This window comes from Gallinula chloropus, assembly GCF_964237585.1.
Source record: "Gallinula chloropus genome assembly, chromosome: 2".
In the NCBI taxonomy this organism is placed as follows: domain Eukaryota; kingdom Metazoa; phylum Chordata; class Aves; order Gruiformes; family Rallidae; genus Gallinula; species Gallinula chloropus.
The window spans coordinates 45957639-45980457 of record NC_140086.1 but is presented as its reverse complement, the minus strand read 5'-3'; the positions used below and the strand labels follow the sequence as shown (position 1 = coordinate 45980457).

The 22819-nt window shown below is 41.9% G+C and overlaps 1 protein-coding gene across 2 annotated transcripts in view; it reads left to right on the top strand.

Moving 5' to 3' along the window:
- Positions 1-22819, top strand: part of DTNA (dystrobrevin alpha) — a 183513-nt gene that overhangs the window by 107415 nt on the left and 53279 nt on the right. For both annotated transcript variants that reach the window (XM_084260129.1, XM_084260128.1), the window contains exons 6-10: positions 6262-6475; positions 13210-13295; positions 14775-14929; positions 19380-19485; positions 21921-22087. In XM_084260129.1, coding sequence (XP_084116255.1) covers positions 6262-6475; positions 13210-13295; positions 14775-14929; positions 19380-19485; positions 21921-22087 — 728 coding nt within the window. The remainder of the gene's footprint in view (positions 1-6261; positions 6476-13209; positions 13296-14774; positions 14930-19379; positions 19486-21920; positions 22088-22819) is intronic.

Here is a 22819-nt window from a genome sequence, read left to right as displayed (position 1 = left end):
CGCCTGTAAGAGCTTTGCTGGACTCAAATTTCAGTGGCATGTATATTAAAACTTTTTTAAATAATTTAAGTTAATACTTCTTGAAAAGTTTTTCCTGCATTTGCCAACAAAGGAAAATCTATCATGAAGGAATTCCATCCTAACTATCAATTTGGCATGTTTAACCTAGATTTAGGTAGACCTTACTCTAAGTTAAGTAAATTTGCATTGATTATTAAAGCCCTAATTTAGTCACTTTCCTTGTTTGATTAAATGTAATCTCCTCTTCCATGTTCATTTAGTAATAAATGGAAAGATAACATTGTAGAGTTCATGGTTCAGGTGGAATACAAGAAATGCAGTTGAACAGATGAGGATTTTTGCATAAGTAGATCATTTTAATGGTAAGAAAGCTTAAGCACATAGGCTGGGTTTAATTTTATCTTTTTTTCCTTTTTTTTTTTTTACTACTTAGAAGATAAACTCCACTGCAGGGGGTTTTTATGCTTGCTTAGGGCAACTTCATTTCTTGACAACTGATGTTTGAAGTAATCTGCCTCCTTTGAGATTAGTGGTATATCCAAGATTATATCTCACAGCCTTTCCATAATTCTAAGTAAACTGCATGATAGAAAGAAGAGTTCTTTTTTCACTGCATAAATAAATTTTAATTTCTTTGCTTTGAGTTGAAAAAAAGATGAGTATAGTCCATCTTTTCTCTCATATGTTGGCAGTTAAGATACCTTTATCCACCAAACAGAAAATTAACTAGTTGCAAGTAAATTAAAGTTACTAGTTACAATGAATTAAAAAATACATTGGTTCCCACTAATGAACAGACTGAAAAACACTTGAAGGGGGAGGACCAAGGTCAATGAAATTGGCATATGTGTTTATAGTAAGCACCATAATTTTGTCCTAAATTCTGCTTTCTCCAGTTGTATCCAGAGTACACCTCTTCCACACACATGGACCTGTTGACAGACTTGTAGGGGATGGAATTTTGCACTGTAACGGCTAACTGCGCTTTTTGACCATCGAAGTAGTAAAAGGCAATAGGAAAAAATGTTCTAAACACAGGTAAAGGCAGAAGGGCAGGATGAAAACTTCAAGGGTGTCTGGAAACGTTTTAGTTTGAAGAAAATACAAAACTCCTTTTGAACGGAGCCAGCCATCCTTCATTCACCCTTCTGTCCTGCGGAGTGAGGGATCAATTCAGTTGCAATGTGCTGGCAACCGGCACTCTCCGCCTGTTTTGAGAGTGATGGAATCTGCTGAAGGAAATATTTGTTATTTTCAGGCATTCATCTTAATTCTCTGCAGTTCAGCCAGGGTCTCCTCAAAGTATGCATTGCTGTGGAGTGAATGGCAGCCACCTGTAACGCTGCTCACCTGCATGGTCCCACATTGACTAATCACTGGAACATGCTCAAATATGAAACCCTCTCTGACAGTGTTTAAATACTACTTAATCTCATAAAAGCTGAATTAGAAGACTCTGTTTGCCACAGAAGATCTAATAATGCGGAAGTTTAGCTTACCTGTGACTTTAGGAATCGCTTAACAGAAAATCTAAAGGGAAATGTGTAGTTTTGCAGTGAAGAATGGCTGGTTGCACAGTTTCAGGTTGCCTTATCCCACACAGGTGCAAGGTGCAAGCAGCTTTTCCTCCTGCTGCCTAGTGATCATCTGCTTACACTGAAGAAACAGCTGACAGATTTCTGTAGCCCATTTCAGAAAGGGCATCTTTGTCATGCTGAGGGATAATTCCCTTTTTAGGGTAAATGTGGTTAAGGCAACAAAAGCAGCAACACCAATGAGAAATGAGGAACAGCTCTATGGAGTATAACTTTGTTGAGGGAATTTAAAGCAGATTTTAGGAGAAAGAAAGCTCTCTTGCATCTGTAAGCTAGTTTGTTGTGCTGCAGACTCCCCTTGTTAGCATCATAGTACTGCCTAGAAGTCAGATTTGGGGTCTATTGCACCACTTGTTATGCAAACCAAGTAAGGAGATAGGCCTTCTTCGGTGAGATTAAAGCAGGCTGAGGGGAGGGCAAATAAATGGGCCCAGCAGGTATTGTAGAAAATGGGCAGCCAAGAGGATGAAAATTAGAGGAATGTAAGCCTGTGCAATGTTTGCAGGGCTGATGTTAGGTTGAAAAGACTACAGGTACCTATATTAGCTGTAGGCATAACTTTCTAATAGTAGAAACATGTAAGTGGAGCTTGCAGAGGCCTGTGTTTTACTCTGCCTTTTCCCAGTGTTAATAGGTTGCCTTGGCAGCATGGTATAAGATGTTAGTATCTGTTTACTGTGTGAGTAAACTTAAAAGAAAGAGGACTTGAAGTGGTCAGCAGGGCACTCCACCCAGATATATCTGCGAAGGTTGAGCCATGCAGTGTAGGAGGCCATGACTATGACAGGATCTGGTGGCTGTTCATACAGATTAAAATATTTATTATTCATATTATATGCAAAACCTGAATTGTTATAGGCTATGTAGTAGAACAGAAAAGTCATCTTTTCTTAATGTTTAAAGAGCAAGGTGTGGGATTTAACTCAGTTAACTTTACCAGCTTTGGGGTTACATGTCCCATGTAAACTTGTCACTCTCGGCTGTGCCTGTAGACAGCGAAGTAATATGTGCACCTTCAAAGCACTCTTCGTCTCACATGTCTCCAGATGCTTTAAGGTGCCTTTTTCTCTCCCTGACATTAGAGGGAGCCTTGATAACCAGTTGGCTGTAGACACCTAATTTTTGACATTTAAATTGAGGTGCGTGAATTCTTGTTCATAACAACTGGCTGAGTTAAGTCCAGAGACTTCAGTCCTCTGTACAGCAGTCTAACAAACTCTTCTTGTGATTCTGAGCTAGACATTTCAACAGATATTTTCAAAATTAGTAGATCTTGTTAAAAAGTCTGGCTCTTGTCCATTTTCCATTTCCTCCTCCAGGAAGCATTACTTTCCAGCCTCGGTAAAAAGATTTGAAATTCATGAATAAAATGCAAAGTAAAATGGTGCAGCAGGATTGTTGTTTATTCAGCTTCAAGTGGAACCTAAGTGTTTCTGAAAAAAAAAAAAAAAGCCTAAGTAAAATTATTTATAGTAGAAATGCACAGCAGTTCCTTGAGACTAATATTTTATGGTGGGTGGGGGACTTTTACTGGTGTGTAATTTCCAGTAAGTCATTTTCTGATTCTTGTGCCCTACCTTCCTGGCATACCAATGAATATCAGGATACCTTATGAGGCACTCAGGTTAGAGTTAACACTAAACCAAATATTTTTCCCTCAGGTATGTTAGATTACCGATACTATTAGTCCCATGTCTGCTAGCCTCTGGATATTTCCCTTCCAAGGACCATGATAAAAACCAGCTCTGGATATGACTGCGTTATGAAAAATATAATGTTGGGGAGGGTGATGGGGGGTTGGTGGGTGTAAAATGTGACAGTCACATAGTATCCATACTGCATCATGTGAAGAATAAAGACTCCAAGCCCCATTTCATCCTCATTCCTTACAAGAGCTGTTTTCTTCCATGCTCTCTTATTCAAGAGTTTTCCACTACTAGGCTATAGCAATTAAAGTTAAATTACTGGGTGGAATTCTCACAGTTAGTGTCTGGATGTCTGGTTCCTCGTCCCTGAATATCCTTTTATGAGTACTAGGGAAACCACCACAGTTCCCCACCACTGCAGAAGTAAGCAAGTTCGGTCAAAACAGCACACTTATGGCTGTGTTCAGTCCTCCATGCTGCCCCAGTGCAGGGCTGCTTGGAAGGTACCCCGGGAAGCTGATGGTGTGATTTGTTACCCTTTTAGTTACCCTTTTCCTCCCCCATGCTTTTTTCCTCTACCACACTCATGCTCAGCAGATAAACCACCTGTCCCTTTTTATTCTTTTCCCACTAGCTCCAGCGTTGCTGATTTTACATCCTTGTTCAGGATTTATGATAGAGTTGCCCTAGTAATTTCTGCCCCAGTCAGCAGTGTGTTAAGCTAGTACCCGTTTGTGCTGTTTCTCAGGTCGGTACCTTGGTGGTGCAGTCTCAGCTCAAGGTTAGCCATCGGCATATGTATTGCTCCCTGTGTTTTTTATTTGTTATGCCTGGTAATTTCCCACATTGTACCTTGTTAGTGTAGCTACTGTTCAGATTCAACAGCTTGCACACACACTCTCACACCCAGAAGCCAGCCTGGTGAAACTGCTGCTGGCAGCACCTCCTCCTTCATCTACTCTGTCTAAATTACTAGAGACAGTTCTCATGGCCAGCAACAGCTAGACTTTGAGGGAAACACTGGGTTTAACCTTCTGATTTCTACCTGGCCTTCCCCTCTTAACAAGGGCACAAAATACATGCACATGTTCCGGCCTGTTGCTGCATCTTCTGGCATATTGCTCTGTATTTTTATCTTGGCTGCCTTACAGACCTGGACCAGATGATGTTCTCCTCTCTGGTGACTCCTATGCTTCTCTGCCTGGTCTGGCCTCTGAGCCATGTGGAGATGCTGCCCAGAAAGGGGCAGTCATTATGTGCAGGCTGTCTTCCTGGAGATCATTTGTCTCCTGCTTACCCAACTTACTTGTGTAGCAACTGGAGAGTGAAAACTGGTTGAATGATTTAAAACACCCTGTAACTGGTGCCGGGTTTTTGTATGGGGAAAACGCTCTTCCTCTATCTAGAAGACAAAAGGAGAAGCTCAGAAAGGTTGTGTATATATACCACCAGTATGTATACAACTGCTAGCATACGAGGTCACCTGTAGAAGTTTCCTTTTAATACAAAGGCCAAATAAATATTCAGGTGTCATGATGGAACTGCATTTTTGGGGGTTTCCCAATTATTTGCTAGAGCACAGCAAGAAGTGCAAAAGTGCCTTGTCTAGTGCTTGGGGGAAGTAGTTGCTGCTGCTGTGGCCACTGACCTCTATGGTGTATCTTGCTCCTTGGGCTTACACATGTGATAGCAGGGTGTTAGAGATTATTTTTTTCCTGAGGTAGAAGAAAAGAAACCTGATCATAGAGAAAAATTCTAGACTCAGTAAAAAGACTATATCTGGTTTCATTATCTGTCTGGTATCAGCTTACATTTCCCTACCATCAGACCATCATGTCACATTGCAATCTGAGACAGGCCCTGCAAACCAAGTGAGTAAAAATGTAATGATGAGGAATAGAGTTAAATTCCTCTATCCACCAAAAAATTGCACCTCCTTCCACATAGAAATGGCTCTTGATATGTCATAAGACAAATCGCCATGCTAAGTAATAAGAACTAGACAGTATTTTCTCCAGTTAAAAAAAAGGAATCTGCACCTTGAACCTCATGATTTGTTTCTTACTGACAGCTTAGTAGGACAGGAGGTAATACTTAAGAAAAGGATGATTCTTTGAGCTCAGGTTTGAAGTAAATCTGAATTTTGGATGAGTGTGGGGCTTTTTATCTTTGGCATAGTCCACTGCTTCTGGAAATGCCAGTCTGCAGCAAGTTGATCACACTGCCACAATAGCAGTGCTATGCAAACAGGATTTCTGTTTGGGTACAATATGAAGGGTAAGCAGAGACTGTCCTTTAAGTTGTCCTTGTAGGTAAAAACAGCCCCCATGAAATTCAGTTTAGACTGGGACTTTATCAAAGAGAGAGATTAAACAAATCCTTTGGCAAATATATTTAGAAGACATGAAATATGACTTTGGGATCACTTTATTACGTGTTCTTTGTTTAAATGTAGCTTGTCTGCCCTGACTCAATTACAGTTCTGTTTCTGTAAAATATTTTGCTTTCCATACCAATTGCTGAGAAGAATTTTCAAAATGTCAGTACGAGTTAAGCACTTGGTATTCGTAGGATCTTCAGAAAAGCCCATCTGCTATGCAAATTAATATCTAAGAGTAATTTCTGAATGGGGATTCATAGAGGCACGGTTCGGAAAAGCAATTAGCATAAGTTTACCTTCCAGTGATTTCTGTAAAATACAGACTTTTAATTCAATAATTTATACAATGAGGAATGATTTCCTGGGCTGGAGTAGTACTCATTACAAATAATAATATCAATGTATTGTTTCCTTATTAACGGATTTGAATTGTATTTGCTCTTTCCTCTTCCAACTTACAATTCTCAGAGGTGGAAAATACATTCTTTCCTTTAATTATTCATGAAGCGTGTCCTGTGTGGTTCTGTTATTCCCCACCCTGTGGGATGGGGTGACTTTTCTCTCTCAGTTGCTTTCAGGAGCGCGTGTCCCCGCTGACTCTTCCTCTGCTGTCCCCTAGTGCACTTGGTGGACATCTGGAACGTGATAGAAGCCTTGCGGGAGAACGCGCTGAACAACCTGGATCCCAGCATCGAGCTGAACGTGGCTCGCCTGGAAGCTGTGATTTCAACCATCTTCTACCAGCTCAACAAACGGATGCCGACCACCCACCAGATCAACGTGGAGCAATCCATCAGCTTGCTGCTCAACTTCCTGCTGGCGGCCTTTGATCCGTAAGTCTGCATTTCTTCCCTCCTCTCCCAGCTGGGAAAAGGATTTTACTTGAAATGTCTGGAAATGTCTTTGGAATACAATTGTACAACTCAATCCTGACCCAAATAATGAGCGTGTGAATAGTGCTAACTAGGGAGACAACCTAAATTAAGGACCTCTGCTTTCCATTCTGTCGAGCCAAATTCAGCACAACTGTGTTTTCATCCAGTTACTCAGACTTGTTCCAGTTCATATCAAAGAAGAATTATCTACAGAAACAAATTTACATCCACTTCTAATTTGCCTTGTTATTTATTGACACACCAGCGGCTGACACCACTGCAATGCCTCTGCAGAAGTGACACGGGTTAATAGCTCGTTATTTTGAAAGAGCTCATTTTCCTGCAAGTTCTTGCAGCTGTAAGTAATTTCTTTTCTGGCTCATGCCAGTACAGCATGATTTTGAGACCATGACAGAAATAGGATAAAGACCTGGAGGTGATGCTGAAATTCGTGTTGTTTATTACTGCATGGGACCCATATTACAAAAAGGACAGCTTTGAGATGGAGCAAGCCACTTACTGTAATGAATATACTGTGTACACTTATTAGTGTTTCTGAATTCAGTCATCAACCTATACTGCAATATTTGCAGTGCTCAAAATCGAGTTATCGGGGAGCAGTGGTTCAGTCTGACAGATGCAGATGACCTATTGCTTCTTTATGGCTTGCATTTCAAAAATCTACCAGCTGAAAACATTGCCCATGACACATCAAGTAAGTATGCTGCCCCTCTCCCTTTCCCTCTCCCCTCACCCCCACCCCCTTCGCCATCCTTTCGCTTGAGGGCCCTGGGCCTGGATGCTGGGTACCACTGAGCACCTTTCGACTGGCAGCTCGGTTGCCATGGCAACAGTGAGACAAAGTAGATGTTCCACACGACAAGGCTGCACCCAACCTCCCCTCTGGCCCCCGTTGTAAAACTGTAGCCTTCAGGAATATTTTTCTCCCCCCAAGGGCAACAAAAGAAGGAACAAGCATTTTAATTTATACAGTTGTGGCTGTGACAAGAGCACTAAAAGGACAGTGAGACTGACTGGACACATACATTGGTGCATGCAAACAGCTTCCCAGCCGGTAAACACAAGGAAAGACCCAGGACTGTGGAAGCAAGACCTGCAATACTGTGCTTGTTTTGTAGCTGTAACAGGGGTAGAGATCTCAGTAAGACATCAAGGCTACTTGCAGAGGAGAGGATTTTATTTTACTCTCCTGGAGGAAAACATAATGTGCCTAAAGGGACAAGGTTTTGCGATCCCTGAAAACATCCCATGGGCTGTGACTCATGAGCCGTTTTGGGGCTGCCGTAAGGACCTCCTGGGGTTGAGGAGCTGTGACCCCCACTCTGTTCGCCAATCCGCAGCTCAGCCTGCCATGCTGCTTCAAGCAGGGTGTATAGGATGCACTTCCCAAAAGGACAGAGACACCCGAAGGACTCCCAGAAGGAGGGTCCCAGGTAGGGAACAGCTGCCTCTCACCCTATTCCAATGAGCAAAACATCTGGATGAAGTTCAGGTGCAATCTGACATATCCAAGTTCAGGCTTTGTGAGGATCTGTGTCAGCTAGTTCTCACTTCACTATAACGGAGTTTGGACACCTATCACAGATGTAGATGTGTAAGTTAAGCATCTAGTATGCCCCACTCTTAAGTATGCTTCAGATTATTGACATTTTGGGTCAGGTGTTGGTTTAGCGACCACTGTTGGTCCAGATTTCCATTTCTGGGAAACAGAGGGAGGAAGGTGACTCTACATGCTAGAGAGGCAGTGTGGGAGCTGCTGGGTCTAACCAGAGCCAAGATCTCTGCTTCCAATGTGGCTCTTCTCCCTTCCTTCCCCTGCAGTGCAGCAGAAAGGTCTTTCAGCAAGTAGTAGGAGGAGCAAGGTCTTTTCTTGTGGTCCCATGCTCAGAGGGAAGCAGTGCATAGGAGATAGGGGGAACAGGGGTGGAACTGGGAGGCAGGATGAAGTATTTTTCTCACTCTCCCCCCATTTATAGAAACTGCACAGTTAAACTAAATTGCCTGCAGAATTCCCTGATGAAAAAAGGGGTTTTACTAGGTGGACGAATCATACTGAAATCACAACAGTCACCCGCAAATAATCCCTTTATCTTCAATCTGGGTTCACCCCTCTGTTTCTTAGCCTCTTGTTTTAAGGAATGAGATGGCCTGCAGAAATGCTATCCAACCTTCTAGATGGCTACTGGGGAATTATTTTTTGTGTTTATTGATAAATGTTAATATTGTAGAAACACGGAACGATTTGGTTCAGAAGGGACCTTAAAGATCATCTGGTTCTATCCCCTCTGCTGTGAGCAGGGAGTATGATCACATCTGATTGTATGAATGCAGACTACAGGAAACGAAACCAAATAATCTTGAAAAACCCAGAACAGCTTTCTAAGACCAAAACAGTACACCAAGACCAAACAGCTCTTCAGTACAGATGAGAAGGCTGTTTTAAGTGATCACGGATGTGTGTGGTGTTTGTGGCTATGCAGAATGATGGCCACTGCTGCTGTACTGTGGGCAAGTCCAGACAAGGTTGTGTGGCTTCTCATGTCCTGTTCAAAATCCAAAGAAAGGGGGTGTAGAAAAAGAGCCTGTGACTTACATATATGAAGGAATAACAAGGGACATGTTCACATGTAAATTAAAATCTAATAAGCCTACCACTGTCTCATTTATTTAGTTCTACTCTTGCCTGTACAATGCTGGCAGAAGCTCATCCAAGCTTTGAACAGAGCTTCTTCGTTTGTTTATAGCCCACTGAAAACCTGTCAGGTTTCTCTGCCCTCTGGCAGGCCTGCAATACAGATGTTTTCTCAAGAGCTAGAGCCTGGCCAGTAAAATTTAAGAGGATCCACGGTGAAATGATATGGCATGTCAGCCAGCTTGCCCACTACCTGTGCTGTGAACATTCATTCCAGTTTTTTATGATTCTTTTCATGGCCTTGGGGATTCATTAGACCTAGTGATAATTATATTTCCCTGCTGCTCAACCCTGAAGGGAAGAAAAAATGGGAAAAAACTATAGTGCCCAAGATTTCACATGACACCGACTCTGATGCTCCTTCATGCTAAGCCAAAACCAAAGTGTAAATGCATAGAACTGCAAGTCAACAAAATGAGAGTTTACAAACACAAATGCTGCTTCAATTTATTTGCTATTAGTGTGTGAAAGTCATGTAGCAGATGACCTGGTCAGACCAAAACCAGGTGGTAAGACTTAAAAAATCTGGACAAAACATGCCTGATTTATTTTTTTAACCACGTGTTAAAATTGGGCAACAGCTTTTGCTTCAATGTGGTTAACTGGGTTTATGAAATAACAGCATACTTCCTTCACTGGCACACAAGTACTGTATAAGAAACTATAAATAGGACAATATATATATAGGCCTATACCTGTCCTACAAATGGAGCTGTGAGCTCTGGGCTATGGAGCAGACCTGAGCTGGCTCTAGGGGCTTGAAGAAATATTCATGCCCATGTTTAATCACATGCACATTTGAATCATACAGAGTTCAGTACATGAAGATGTTCAGTATCTGTTTTGTAAGGATAACGTCTTGCTCGTTCATCTGCTCAGAGCTGTGAAGTGTTGAATTCCTGCTCCACCTTCACTAATCATTGAGAACTGTTCAGGCAAGCTAGCTTTTGCCAAGGAAGTCCAGCTAAAAAATGCATTTCAGAGATCTGGTCATTATGCATTTGGCTCTCCTAAACAAAAGAAAGAATTTTGCTTGATTCCAGTAAAATTTCCTCTCTGAAACCTGTTTGTGAAAATGGGAATATTTAATTACAGCCTTTGACATTTCAGAATTGGCTGCCTTGATTAAGGTGGGCAGCAGGAGGCCTACCAGTAACTGAATGAATTTTGGAAGAGATAACTCAAAGTGCTTAATGCCTCTTACGATTCCTTTAACCGCTTCATGCCCAGTTAATGAAAAAAATCTTATTGTATTGATGTCCATTTCATGGGACGCATTTGCTATTTCTGAAGATGTGGTGTTACTTCTTAATAGCTTTCCCCACCGTATGGCTCTCTCAGTATGAGTACTGCTGGAGATCCTGACAAATGTCAGTGTCATCCATTCAGTACCGCTCTCCTTCCTGACCCAAAAGGCAAATTTAGGCCCTGGAGTTGGACTCAGCCTTGTACAGGACATGGATTTTATCAGGTAGTCTGTGGTGCTTCCTTGCTCTTGGAGGAGGGAGGTGTGTGTCTCTGCAGCCTTCATTCAAAGAGGAAACCTTCTGCTCTGCACTGGTGTCCTCAAGCAGTCAGAGATAACCTTAAGCCCTGGCCATCATTCCTTTCCTAGGCACTCTGTCCTGTGTTGTTGCCAAGTGCCTAGCAGCTTCAAGGTTTGCCTTTCCCACCATTTGTGGTGCTTTTCTGCAGGGATCCAAAAGGTAACCTCAGTAAAAGAGGTGCTATATATAATCAAAATATTTTCTGTCCTCTCCTGATTTCCCTTAGTAAAATTTCTCTCTCTTTGCATTAACCAGCCCAAAGCTTCTTTCAGAGAGCACTGACTTCAGTAGGGATCTTCCTGCTGCTGTGAGGCGCTGCTTCGGCATTTGCTGTTACGCAGCAAATGCTGTGAGCGAGGAGGCCCTGGTGCCGCCAGTCAAGGGCATCCATAGTGCTTAGGCATGGCTTGGGGCACTTCTGGATCCACATGATATTGGCAATTGTTAGGTCCCATTATCCTGTCCGTTCATCAGTCAGATGTATTTGTTTATGCATGTGTGTGCGTGTATGCACATGCACATGTATTTGAAGGGCAAATTGAATTTATGCTGGCTCTAGTGATGTTTTTATGAATACAAATGGCCAATACAAAATACTGTGTCAAAACTAATCAACTCAAACAGAGATATTGAAAAGATAAATGGAATCTTTTCTTTTTTCTGTTCCATAACCATTTGAGTATGGGAAAAGCTGATGGCTGTGGGGTGGAAAGCTGAAAGCGAGTTGATATGTGTCTGCCATTCAAGAAGATAATCCTGTTAGTAAATGCAACTAAACCTGCTGGAAAATAGTCTCAATCTGAAGCGCTTCCACAAGGGCTTAAGCTTTTCTTCTTATTCTTCCATTGCTTCTTAATAATGCCATTGCTTCCACTTAGCATTTCTTTTTCTTGAGTATAACAACTGTTTTAATGCCAAATGAACACCTCGTGGTTAAACAGTGCAGGAAAATCCCCAAAGGTCTAAAGGACAGCATGCACAAAATAGCCAAATTCTCAGGCATAGCTACAGCATTGCTAGGTCCTGGTTTACACCAGTTAGAATCCAGCCAACGAGGGGTGGAAGTACGGAAGACTGGATGATATTCTGAAATTCCTATAGTGTAATTTTAATTTTATAAAACCAGTCAAAAAGAACACAATTTAATGGAAAAGAAAATGTTCATAAAAGCCAACATTAAAGAACATCATAAAGATTTCTTTATTAAATGCCGAAGTAGTGGATTTCATTCTTTTTGTCTACATCTCTGGTTGAATTTCTGACAAAAAGCAGAATTTTAAATGTGTGTAAAGAATGTTTGGAATTAACACTCAGAATCGTGGGTTACACTGAGCTGGGCCTGAATCCAGTTCACCAAACTGTAAAGGTTGTTAACTACCCAAGCTTAGGGAACTCACTTATTTTCCAAAGTATGAGTGACTTAATGAACATAGCAGTGAAGCATGTAGCATGCTTTAATGTACTGATGTGAGTGTCACATTCATGTTTACTATATATGCTTGTGTATGTATGTATATATATATATTAGTCTGGTTTTGGGTTAGCGGAGAGAGAGTCACAAGCTCTGTGTCTTTCCAGAATCAATTTATCTTTTAGTTCTGATCAGACTGACATTTCCTTCATTAGAATTGTGGGTGACAGCAGAGTAATTTCGTAAGTATTGATGGGGAGAGCTACATTTCTATGTATTGCTGTTGCCACTGCACTTAGACTATGCTATCTAAGATATAATTATATATCTTTTAACAGGAAATCCCTTATAATTGTAATGTTCCCTGATAAAGACCAAAGGTCACAGAACTTCTGCTTCCAAAAAATGACACATACCTTTATTATCTGGTCCCATCATTAACCCTGTCAGTAGAATTTGGAAGGAGACATGGGTGCCATTTTGTAAAGCCCACAAAATATTGGCTGACACTGTCTTTTTTAAGACATGATGACGATGTGTTTCCACTGATGTCATTAATCAGACATACAGGAAGCTATTAAGTGATGCTAAGGAGTTTGGATAACAGATCGAAATTGCTTCGCTGCACCTGTGGATTCTACCTGCCTTATAGTAAGACTGAAGATGCTGCAGTCTTCTAGGGACAGAGCACTTACTTAGGATGGAAAGGCCATAAGCATGATAGGTGCCTTCCAGTCCTACTGTAACACCAATAGCAGTTAATAATCATCACCTTAGTGTACAGTGAGATAAATAGTTTAATACTGAGCTTCATATACTTAATAAATCTCTTCTGAGAACTTTACCAAACAAGGCACTGATAGGTGTTCCCCCAAAACAAACTTTCATTTTAAAGGTCTCGTTTCTTCATATGTGAACCCCCATATAGTGTGCATTACAATATGTCATGTCAGTGATACACATTTTGGAAATGAAAAGAGGTCCATATTATAAAATATGTCTACTTTCTACTCTTGAACAGAGAAGGACATGGCAAGATTTCTGTTTTTGCTGTCAAAATGGCCTTGGCAACTCTTTGTGGAGGAAAGATCATGGACAAATTAAGATGTACGTCTTTTGGGTGACTTCTTTTTTCCTGTTAATCATTGCTGTACAGGTAGGAAAAGAGGACATTGAGGTAAGTTATAGTTACATGGCTGGGTTTGAGATTTGCACTGTATATCTCTCCAAGTAAGCCCCACTAAATATCTGACTGAACTTCACACCAGACTTCATTATTTTATAAGTTAAGTTCATGTATTTGAGTCCTAATGAGTGGATTTTTTTTTTCTTTTTGGATGATTAAATTCAGAGTACAGGTAAGTAAGTGCCTCAAATGTTCATCATCATGAAGCATCTATTTCTTTAGACCCTTTTTTAATTACATGTCTCTCATTTCTCACTTAGAAGTATATTATATTTATGCACTATTTATATTTCTTCCCATAGGGCACATACTAATTCCATCTATTCTGGAGAACAGAACATCTCACAGGATTTATTCCCACTTCCCCAATAGCCAAGGCATAGTTAACTTGTAGCTGCAACGAAAGACTTTCTGTTTAGTGCTGTGATGTCTGTAGCTCTGGCCCAGAACACTATTTTCCAGACTTCTTGACCAAAGAATCAACATCAGACTTCAGTTCCCTCTGAGCCTTCCATCGCGGCCAAAAGGAAATTAGAGTTTACAAATCGTTGTTGAGTAGAGCAGACAAGTAGAAATCTGAGGTGCTAATCTAGTCTTCCAGATTTGCTGCCATTTTTAAATATATTATTTCTATGTAAAAACTGAAATACAGCCTGACCTTAAATTATTGCTGTTCCCTAGGCTGCTTTAAGAACAGGAGGAGGGTCCACCCAGTGGAAAGCTGGAGTATGATGCTGATTTTTCCAGTCAGCAGTCCTAGGGTCCTGTTGTCAGAATTTTGCTTCCACATTCCTGGAAGTGAAGCAGCTGTCATGATAGCCTGAAAAATAATAAATGTTCCTTAGTCTGTGATCCCCTGCTAAGCTTAGGGTAATATTGAACAAAGGGAGAAGTAAAGGCTGAGAAATGTGCATCTCTGGAATAATAAACTGCAGTATTTTTATACAAAAAGAAAAAAAATGGGGAAGAGTAATGCATTTGAAAGACCTTCAGTGCTTTATGTGTCCAAAACAAGAATAACTGACTTAGTGAACCCATTGCAGGATTTAGATTTGACACGGTAAGCTGGCAGTAGGCAAAAAGCTGATGTTGCGTATCTTGTCAAATTAGATCCTTCTTATCTGATTAAATAACTGCCTCATGCCATGCATCAGACTTGGCTTAAAAATTGACCATGCATAATGAAAAAAAAGCAGGAATCTTGTAATATCAAAATCAGCTACTTTTTCTTACATGTAAATAGTTGTCTTTGTTTTCTGTTGAGAGGGGCTGTAATTAAAGGTGTGGTAATTTTGGAGGTTTAGCGCTTCGGATTCAAATTGGATAATTCTGGATTCAGAACAAATCTGTAGCTCTCACTGAAGTTGCTGTGTCCTTTTCTCACCTTTTTCCCCCCTCAGATATTTTCTCCATGATATCCGACTCCAGTGGAGTGATGGTTTATGGCAGATACGACATGTTCCTACGGGAGGTTCTCAAGCTGCCCACGGCTGTTTTCGAAGGGCCTTCATTTGGCTACACTGAGCAATCAGCAAAATCCTGTTTCTCACAACAGGTAAATGAACAATGAGCATTGTAGAGACAGAACCCTAATCACATCTCTGAGCAGGCTGAGACTTTCTTCCTTTCTTACACATATGTGCATATTTGCCCAGGAAATGTGTGGCTGAGTGGACAGGAGGCCCAATTTCCTAATTTCTGGCTTTAATTTCCTAATTAGCTTCCTTCAATAGGAAGCTAACCTCTATATGTTCCTGTATAACCACAGAGGAAAGAGAGTCAAAAAGTCGTTCAGAGTAGGATCTTACCCTGCATGTTCCTAAATTAGAGAGCCAGGTGACACTAACTTCCTAACTTAAGCACCTAAGTTAGACACATTTAGGTGATAGAGATACCAAATACATGCAAGTCCTTTGCTGCGCTGAGCTGTTGGTGCTACAAGGATATGTGAGGCTTTAACTTCTCTACACACAGCTCAGCTCTCACTAAGAAATCAAACTACATTTTTCAAGCAACGGTGTACACATGCAAGCAGAGTGGGTAGAAAATTGTCTTAAATCTTTATTGAAAATGGGAGGCAGTGGGTGTTAAAAAGTCCCCAGTCTCTTAAAGATAACATCACTGAGATAGGTTCAGAAAAGCAGTGAATTTCTCCAGAGGGAAATAGGAGTTTTTCACACAACTCCCCAGACTCCACAGGTGCACTGAATACAGTGTCCTGGCCACAGCTAGTATCTAGCAATTCAGAAGATCCCATAATTGGATCTGGTTGTCCAGTTCTTCAGTGGAGAAAGAGAGAATGCCTTTGGCTCTTGCTACACATCACACTGTATAATTCCATAAATATAAACTAAGGGAAGATGCTGAAACTGGGAAAATGTTAGAAATAAAGTGTCATTTTCCATGTCTTTATCCTTCCATTTGCTAACTGAATGCTGTGGAACAAATCAGTCAAACAGTGTCATTTTCATGCAAAAGAGAGCCTTGTTTTTTGCTTTCCCTCCGTTTCATCACTAATCAATAGGCACTCCAGTCAGCTGAAAGGCATTGTTGAAATTCATTTATTGAATCATCTCCCAATTCATTTTAAATGGTGGCACTTGCATACATGAAACTCGTTTCACAGAGGGAGACTTATGACAGAACTTCATCTCATGTTGAAGAATTTACACAGTAAAGTGTCTTCTGGTAGTTTTGTGCTAAAATAATGGAAGAGTGTTCTTACATGGCAAGAGGGCATTCAAGCTTTGCATGTTGGACTCGGTATGATTAAAGATCAGAAAAGCAATTTCTTTTCTTGATAAAAATGTCATTCAGGCCTCATTTTCTATCTAAGCAGCCATCAGAAATGACACTTTGATTGACATTGCACCTGAATGAGTGGACTGGATGTATTAAGGTACCTTAAGAAACAAAGTCTCCAAACAGGCATTAGGTGGTTTAGTTCACAATCTCCATTTAGATCTAAGAAGAATTAGATCTCTGACTGATGTAGGTATGCAGCAGATTTAGAAAGCTGCTGGTTTGCACCCATGGGCAACTAAGTGCTTTTGTAAATCTAGTCTAATATTTCATCTAAATTCACTTGGTTCTCATTAGATTTTCACTAGGGATGAATCAGAGTTTTGAAGTAAGACTCAAAACATCATATTTCTGTGAGACTGTGATAAATGATACCCCAGTCTTTGTCACACCGTAGGTCTTTTTTTTCACTCCCTGATGCTGCACTCAGCATTATCAGAAGTTTGGGATAAGTTTGGCACTCTCACTTGTTGTTCTCAGTATGGATCATGCTTGCATACCAGAAGCCTTCTAGCCCCCTGATACAGAGATTAATCAATTTCAGGGAATGAAAAAATTCTAGGAATGACCGTCTTCTCACGGCGTCAAATCCATTTCAATTTGCATCTGAAAGGATTTTTCCTATTATGTTATCCATCTCTGGAGACATTCAAAACCTACCTGGATGCTGTCCTGTGCAGCCTCCTTGAGGTGATCCTGCTGTGGTTGGACTAGATGATCTCCAAAGGTGCCTTCCAACCCCTATTCTTCAGTGATTCCGTTCAAAATGAATTATATTGCCACCACTTACCCCCAGAGGGAAGATTAATGTGATGTTATACTGTATTTTTATTTTTCAAATTTTTTAGCATTATAAAAAATACTTTTTTATTTCTCTTCCTTTATCCCAAACTAAAAAGATAGACACTAACTTCATTTCCTTAGCACTTGGCTAAGTGTTATTCCACAAACCTAGACTCCATCTGCATGCAGCATATATTTAGAAAACAGCTTTCAGTTTCAACTTTCCCAGCAGCTGAGAAAAAAACAAACTACAGGAGGAAAATGTGCCTTTTAAAATGTATGGAAATTGCTCTGCTGGGGTCCTTTTAAGGGACACTGCTCTTTCGAATCCATGAAATCAGTGACCACCAGAGTTCAGCCTTAAAGCTGTCAGTGAAGCTAAGTTGCTTTATTTAGTGCAAATCAGGTTTTAAATTATAGCTGCATTCAGAAGTCTGTTCCACTGTGGAAGAGCTGTTCTTGTCTCCCCATCTATTTGCTTGTTTAGACTGGTTGTGTGTTTGCTGCCAACTTCTCTGCCTTCCAGAGCAGTGGAAAGACTTAAGACTATTCAGATCTGCAGTATGGGGCACTGGAGGACCCTTTTTTCCTGGGCTTCATTCTGCCTTTTCTCCTCTGTTCTCAGTTCTGCTGCAGACAGCACAGGCATTCGCTGGTGGCATTGGTTGGCAAAGCCAGGCCAAACATCCACAGCTGATCTCCAAAGCAAAGATCCTTTCCTGCGAGCTGATGCTTGTAGCGTAGGATACCTATTCAGGAAGTGGTTATCCACTGTCCTTGGGTGGGAAGATCCTTCATACAGCAAGCAGGTGGTAGGTGTTTCTTTGGGCATTCACACTGCAGGTAAAAGATACTTTTTCACAGTGAGGGTGACAGAGCCCTGGGACAGGCTGCCCAGGGGGGCTGTGGAGTCTCCTTCTCTGGAGATATTCAAGACCCGTCTGGACGCCTCCCTGTGAGACCTGTCCTAGGGAACCTGCTCTGGCAGGGGGGTTGGACTCAATGATCTTTGGGGGTCCCTTCCAACCCCTACAATTCTGTGATTCTGTGATTTCAATGAGATCTAAAACCCATATTGTGGCATGTCTCTTCATTAAAGAGTCAAGACCATTTTCACAACTAGACTGAAGTATTTTCTCGTCTTTTAGGGACAAATACTGTCCTGGGTTTGGCTACCAGGGCTAAACCACATCAAATAAATTTATATTTTTCCCAATGTCATGCAATATTTCATCCCCAAGACTTTTACATACATCATTATTTCTCTAATACACTGAGTGACCAGTAGTTTTCTTTACATCCAGTTGCAATTGTATATGAATTCAGCACAAACACTCTATCTGGAAATCTCAACTCTTAAAAGCACTCCACAACACATGGAGATGATACATGTTATTTCATAGCTGCTGTTTTGCTTCCTCATGGGCTCTTCCTTACGGTTCTTTAGCAAGTTAAAGCAGTAGCTTATGTAATCATATATGAAAATTTAACAATCCCTTTGGATATGGGGATGCAACTTAAATATGTATGTCTATAAACTATATCTGCACGTATTCTCAACAGGGCTCAATATTTTTGCATCTTAATTTTATTTTAAAGGAAGAATCAGTTGCTGATTTCTTAAGGTCTCTCTGCCCTTGACCACCCGGTTGCTTCATACTTTAATACACACTTATGTAGCCAGTATATGAGGTAGAAAAGAGCAAGTATTATGGTGGAGATACCTCTGGCTAAAATATCGCCTTCTAAGATTTATGCTGACTTTTCCCAGATGCCTGAAAAACTTGTATTTTTTAAATCAACAGGAATATTTTTTGAGTTTATATCTCTTTAAAAGGTGAAGTGACATAGGTTTTAAGTGCTTACAATCGGAGCTCACCCCTAACTGGTGGCCATCACTCAACAGATGAGCATAATTTATTAAAATACAGAAACACAACTGCTTCTGATAGTTTGTACTGTCAGAACCAACATATATTTGGGTTGAAGTTACACTCCCTCATCAGTATTTTATTTTCTTTGTTGGGAGTACCATCAGCCATTCTCTGCAGTGTGAAAACTGGTAATACACAGGCACTGTGCTCAAAGTGTGGGTACTCGAAGCATACAAGAACCGGAAGAGTTGAATGCCAACCCTATTCACAAAGCATCTTCAGGCAGTGACTTTAGAAGAGAGAATGGAAGCTAGGTGTCTCCAGCCCAGCCTGGTGAATAGCACTGCTAGTTGTCAGTAGTATATATTGTAACTACTAGAAATACTCCAGAAAAATCTTTGCTAGGATCACTTGTTCTTCTTAGTAAACCAGGGTTACAAACAAACAGTGTCTGAAACTTGTTCCCAAGGGTTTCTGGGAATGGATGAGACAAAATGATTTTGATATGTCTAATTACCAATTCTTTGTGCATCTTTCTTTGAGCAGAAAAAAGTCACGTTGAACACTTTCTTGGATACTCTCATGTCTGATCCCCCACCACAGTGTCTAGTGTGGTTACCACTTCTGCATCGACTGGCAAATGTTGAAAATGGTAAGTAAGAGCTGCTGCCAAAAAACAGTTACAAGAGTAAACTTGTGTGATGTTTTTCTCACTCTGTAAATGGTTTTGTAGGAGCTACTGTACTGAGTTCATTGACTAGATGTGCTGTTTTTACAGTCACTGATAAAATATTTAAAGAATCCTGTTGGTCAGCCAGGAATATGGTTTAATTTTTACCATGCTCAGGAAATTATCCTGATTGGTGTCCTTTCCTCATGTGGTCTGGATAAGCAAAGAGCAACAGGACGTGATCTATTCACACACTTAGATTTGGTAATCTATCGAGGCCGCAACTTTTATCAGCTGTGACATACGGCAGCAGAGAAGGAACAGCTTGGCAGTTTCCAGTCATGCAATATTCTTGGCAGGACATGTCCAGTGCAGTACAAAATACCAGCCAAAAGGTCCTTATGAAGGATCTCCTCCTAAGTGTACACTGCCAGACAATATACTCTGAAAAGGAAGGCACAGATTTCTCCTTATCCTTTGCCTGTGTGGAAGATGAAGATTTAAGTTTGAGATGCCTCCTTCTCCTCAAGGAGAAGTAGACCACATATTTTGAGACAGGAATGGACCATGAAGATCAACTCAGTTGATTATGGCACAGTGCGTGTTGCATGTCCCTGACCAGTAACATCTTCCTCCGCCTTCCAACTTCTTGGGCACCCGAGAAAAGTTCACAATGTAGTCCTTACAGCCAAACCCTTCATATACTGTTTCTGTAGAAGGTGCTGCCACAGTGAAAGTGCAGAGACAGAGCTAGAAAGCTTGTGCATCTCATCTCACTGTGTGCACCACCAAATTGCAACCCATGAACTCCGTACAGTTCCTCGTGTCATTCTGGAAGAGTCCCTCAGCTTCAATGAGGCTGTCTTCTGCTGCTCAGAAGAACCAGCACTGCCAATATTAAGTAGAAAAAACCCATGAGACAAGAAATGCCTTTTCACTGTCTTGTTTATCTGGGTGCACTTGTTCCTAATGTGGCATTTCTTGCTCATGAACATCAGGAGGCAATGATGCTGACAGTCATTATTCCAACACTTTAAATGTAGAAAAAGGAAGATTTAAAAATGGACAGAGTTTATACTTAATTTTTCAAATACTGATTTAGCAAGGTAAATAGATTCTTTTGTAACCCAGTTTTCCAGCTCAGTATTTCACCTCAGAGATTGCTGTATAAGGAGCTTGTTGAATATTCCTGTGTTGCTCCCTTGAAGGTTTACTTCCAGCATAACTGAAGCTTTGAGACACTGCAGGGAAAAAGAAGTGGTGGGATGGGGAGAAGGAGGAAGAAAAGATGGTATATAATCATCCTGTTGGGTGATAAAAGTATTTATACCATATTCCCAACAAGAAAATGGGGCTGATGAAAGGGGAGGTGTGCAGCCATTTTTTTGGTGATAAAGGGAGGGGGAGGAGGTTGTACATGTTCTTGTACTAAATAAACCCCTCTTCCACTGAAAGGCACCAATGTTCCCAAGTCCTTCCTAGCTACAGAGCACCTATTTGCTCCACCTTCCTCAAGCTCCTGCCATCCACCCTTGTGCCTCCCCAGCCTCGCAGCATTTCCCAGCCTGGAGTGCTAACCCTTCCTGCTGAGAACTTCTGGCAAGGAATTAAAACCTTGACGCACACTCAGCACTGATCCAAACCCTCCCAGACTGAACCTTGCAACAGAAGAGCAGAAGGTGTCTGGGAACAAGGAGACGTGCAGTACCCCGTGGTAAACTGGGTACATGCTGTAGTGAGGAGAGAGGAACAGAAATAGCAGCACTGCCAGGAAGGGGCTCTCCAATGCCGTGATTGGTGCCTTAGTGTGCTCAGTGACTCGAATCCTCGTTGCTCTCTACTCCTGAGCGGAACAGAGAACAGAACCACACAGGTCCTTTCAACATCCAGCTTTCCAAATCTGGGCATCCAAAAACTAGGTGTTCAACTCCATACCTAAGTGGCAGCAGTCGTACAGATGTGACAGCAGTAATTGAGAGACAGTGACATCCCTAACTACATTGTTGTGCTCTCAGTGATCAGGCGGCTGAGTCTGACTTTCCCTCTGAGGCACATCGCTGTAGCTCCTCACAGCACAGCAAAACATTCCGCTTCCCCCAGCAGTGCAGCTGAAGGGTGCAGGGGATTTTCCCACATATGGATTTCTCTATCACGCATTCTGTTAGACACTGAGCACATTTTCCGCCGCTGCGAGCAGGAGGTGCAGGCTCAGAAGTGATGAAGGGTTTGGTGCCCGGAGTTGGAAGCATTGCCGGTAGCTCAGCATGGGTTGCTGGGCACGGGTCAGAGCTGCAGGCAGCATCCAACCTGCATAACAAAGAAGGGATTCACCCTTCGTCTCAGGCCTTTGTCTGTAAACTTTTGCTGGGGGTTTCTCTGCTTTGGTTTGTGGCTCAGCGTTTCTGTCTCCTGCACAGTCTTCCACCCCGTCGAGTGTTCCTACTGCCACAGCGAAAGCATGATGGGGTTTCGCTACCGCTGCCAGCAGTGTCACAATTACCAGCTCTGTCAGGACTGCTTCTGGAGGGGCCATGCCAGCGGTTCCCACAGCAACCAGCACCAAATGAAAGAGTACACGTCATGGGTAAGGGAAGGCTTGCGCCTTGCTGCAGACTGCTTTGCCCTCCAGCTGGAGGAGAAGCCCCCAGACGCAGTTCTGGGTAGCTATCCGGCACGGGCGTCTGGGAGCTGGGCTGCCGGTTCGGATTGGTGACCCCGTCAGGGAGGCTCTTGACTTGGGAGCCATCGGGAGAGCGCGAAGGTGGGAATGGCCTTTTCTGGGTGAGGATGGGGGCGGTGGTGATGGTGCGTGCCGTGCCGCGCCGCGGGGAGGGCAGCGCAGGAGGGGCTGGCAGCAGGGCACCGGGATCAGAGCAGCTTCTCCTGATCCCCCAGGACTCACGGTAAAACGGTCACTGGCTTGCTCTGTTTGACTACATGTAAATGAAATGGTGAATACTAAGCGCTCCTTCATCAGTCAGTGATTCATCATCAGCGGCTGCAGCGTATGAGTAGCATTTGAAATGGTCCCGACACTAGATTGGAGTGTGGTTACAGGCTCAGATCCACGGTTTAGTGTTTACTGTAGAAAAAAACACAATGTTTTTGTTGTTAAACAAGATAATTCAGTGTTTTTTCTAAGCTGAAAAAGAATTAACAGCTACTTTAACTTCAGAAAGGCATCAGACCTGGGGCTAAGATCTCTAGACATGAGCAAAGCCCCAGCAGAAGCTGTTGGTCACAGAGCATCCCCATCTTTCAGAGTTCAAATCCAGAGACCAGCAGAAAAATCCAAATCAATCTCAAATATTACAAA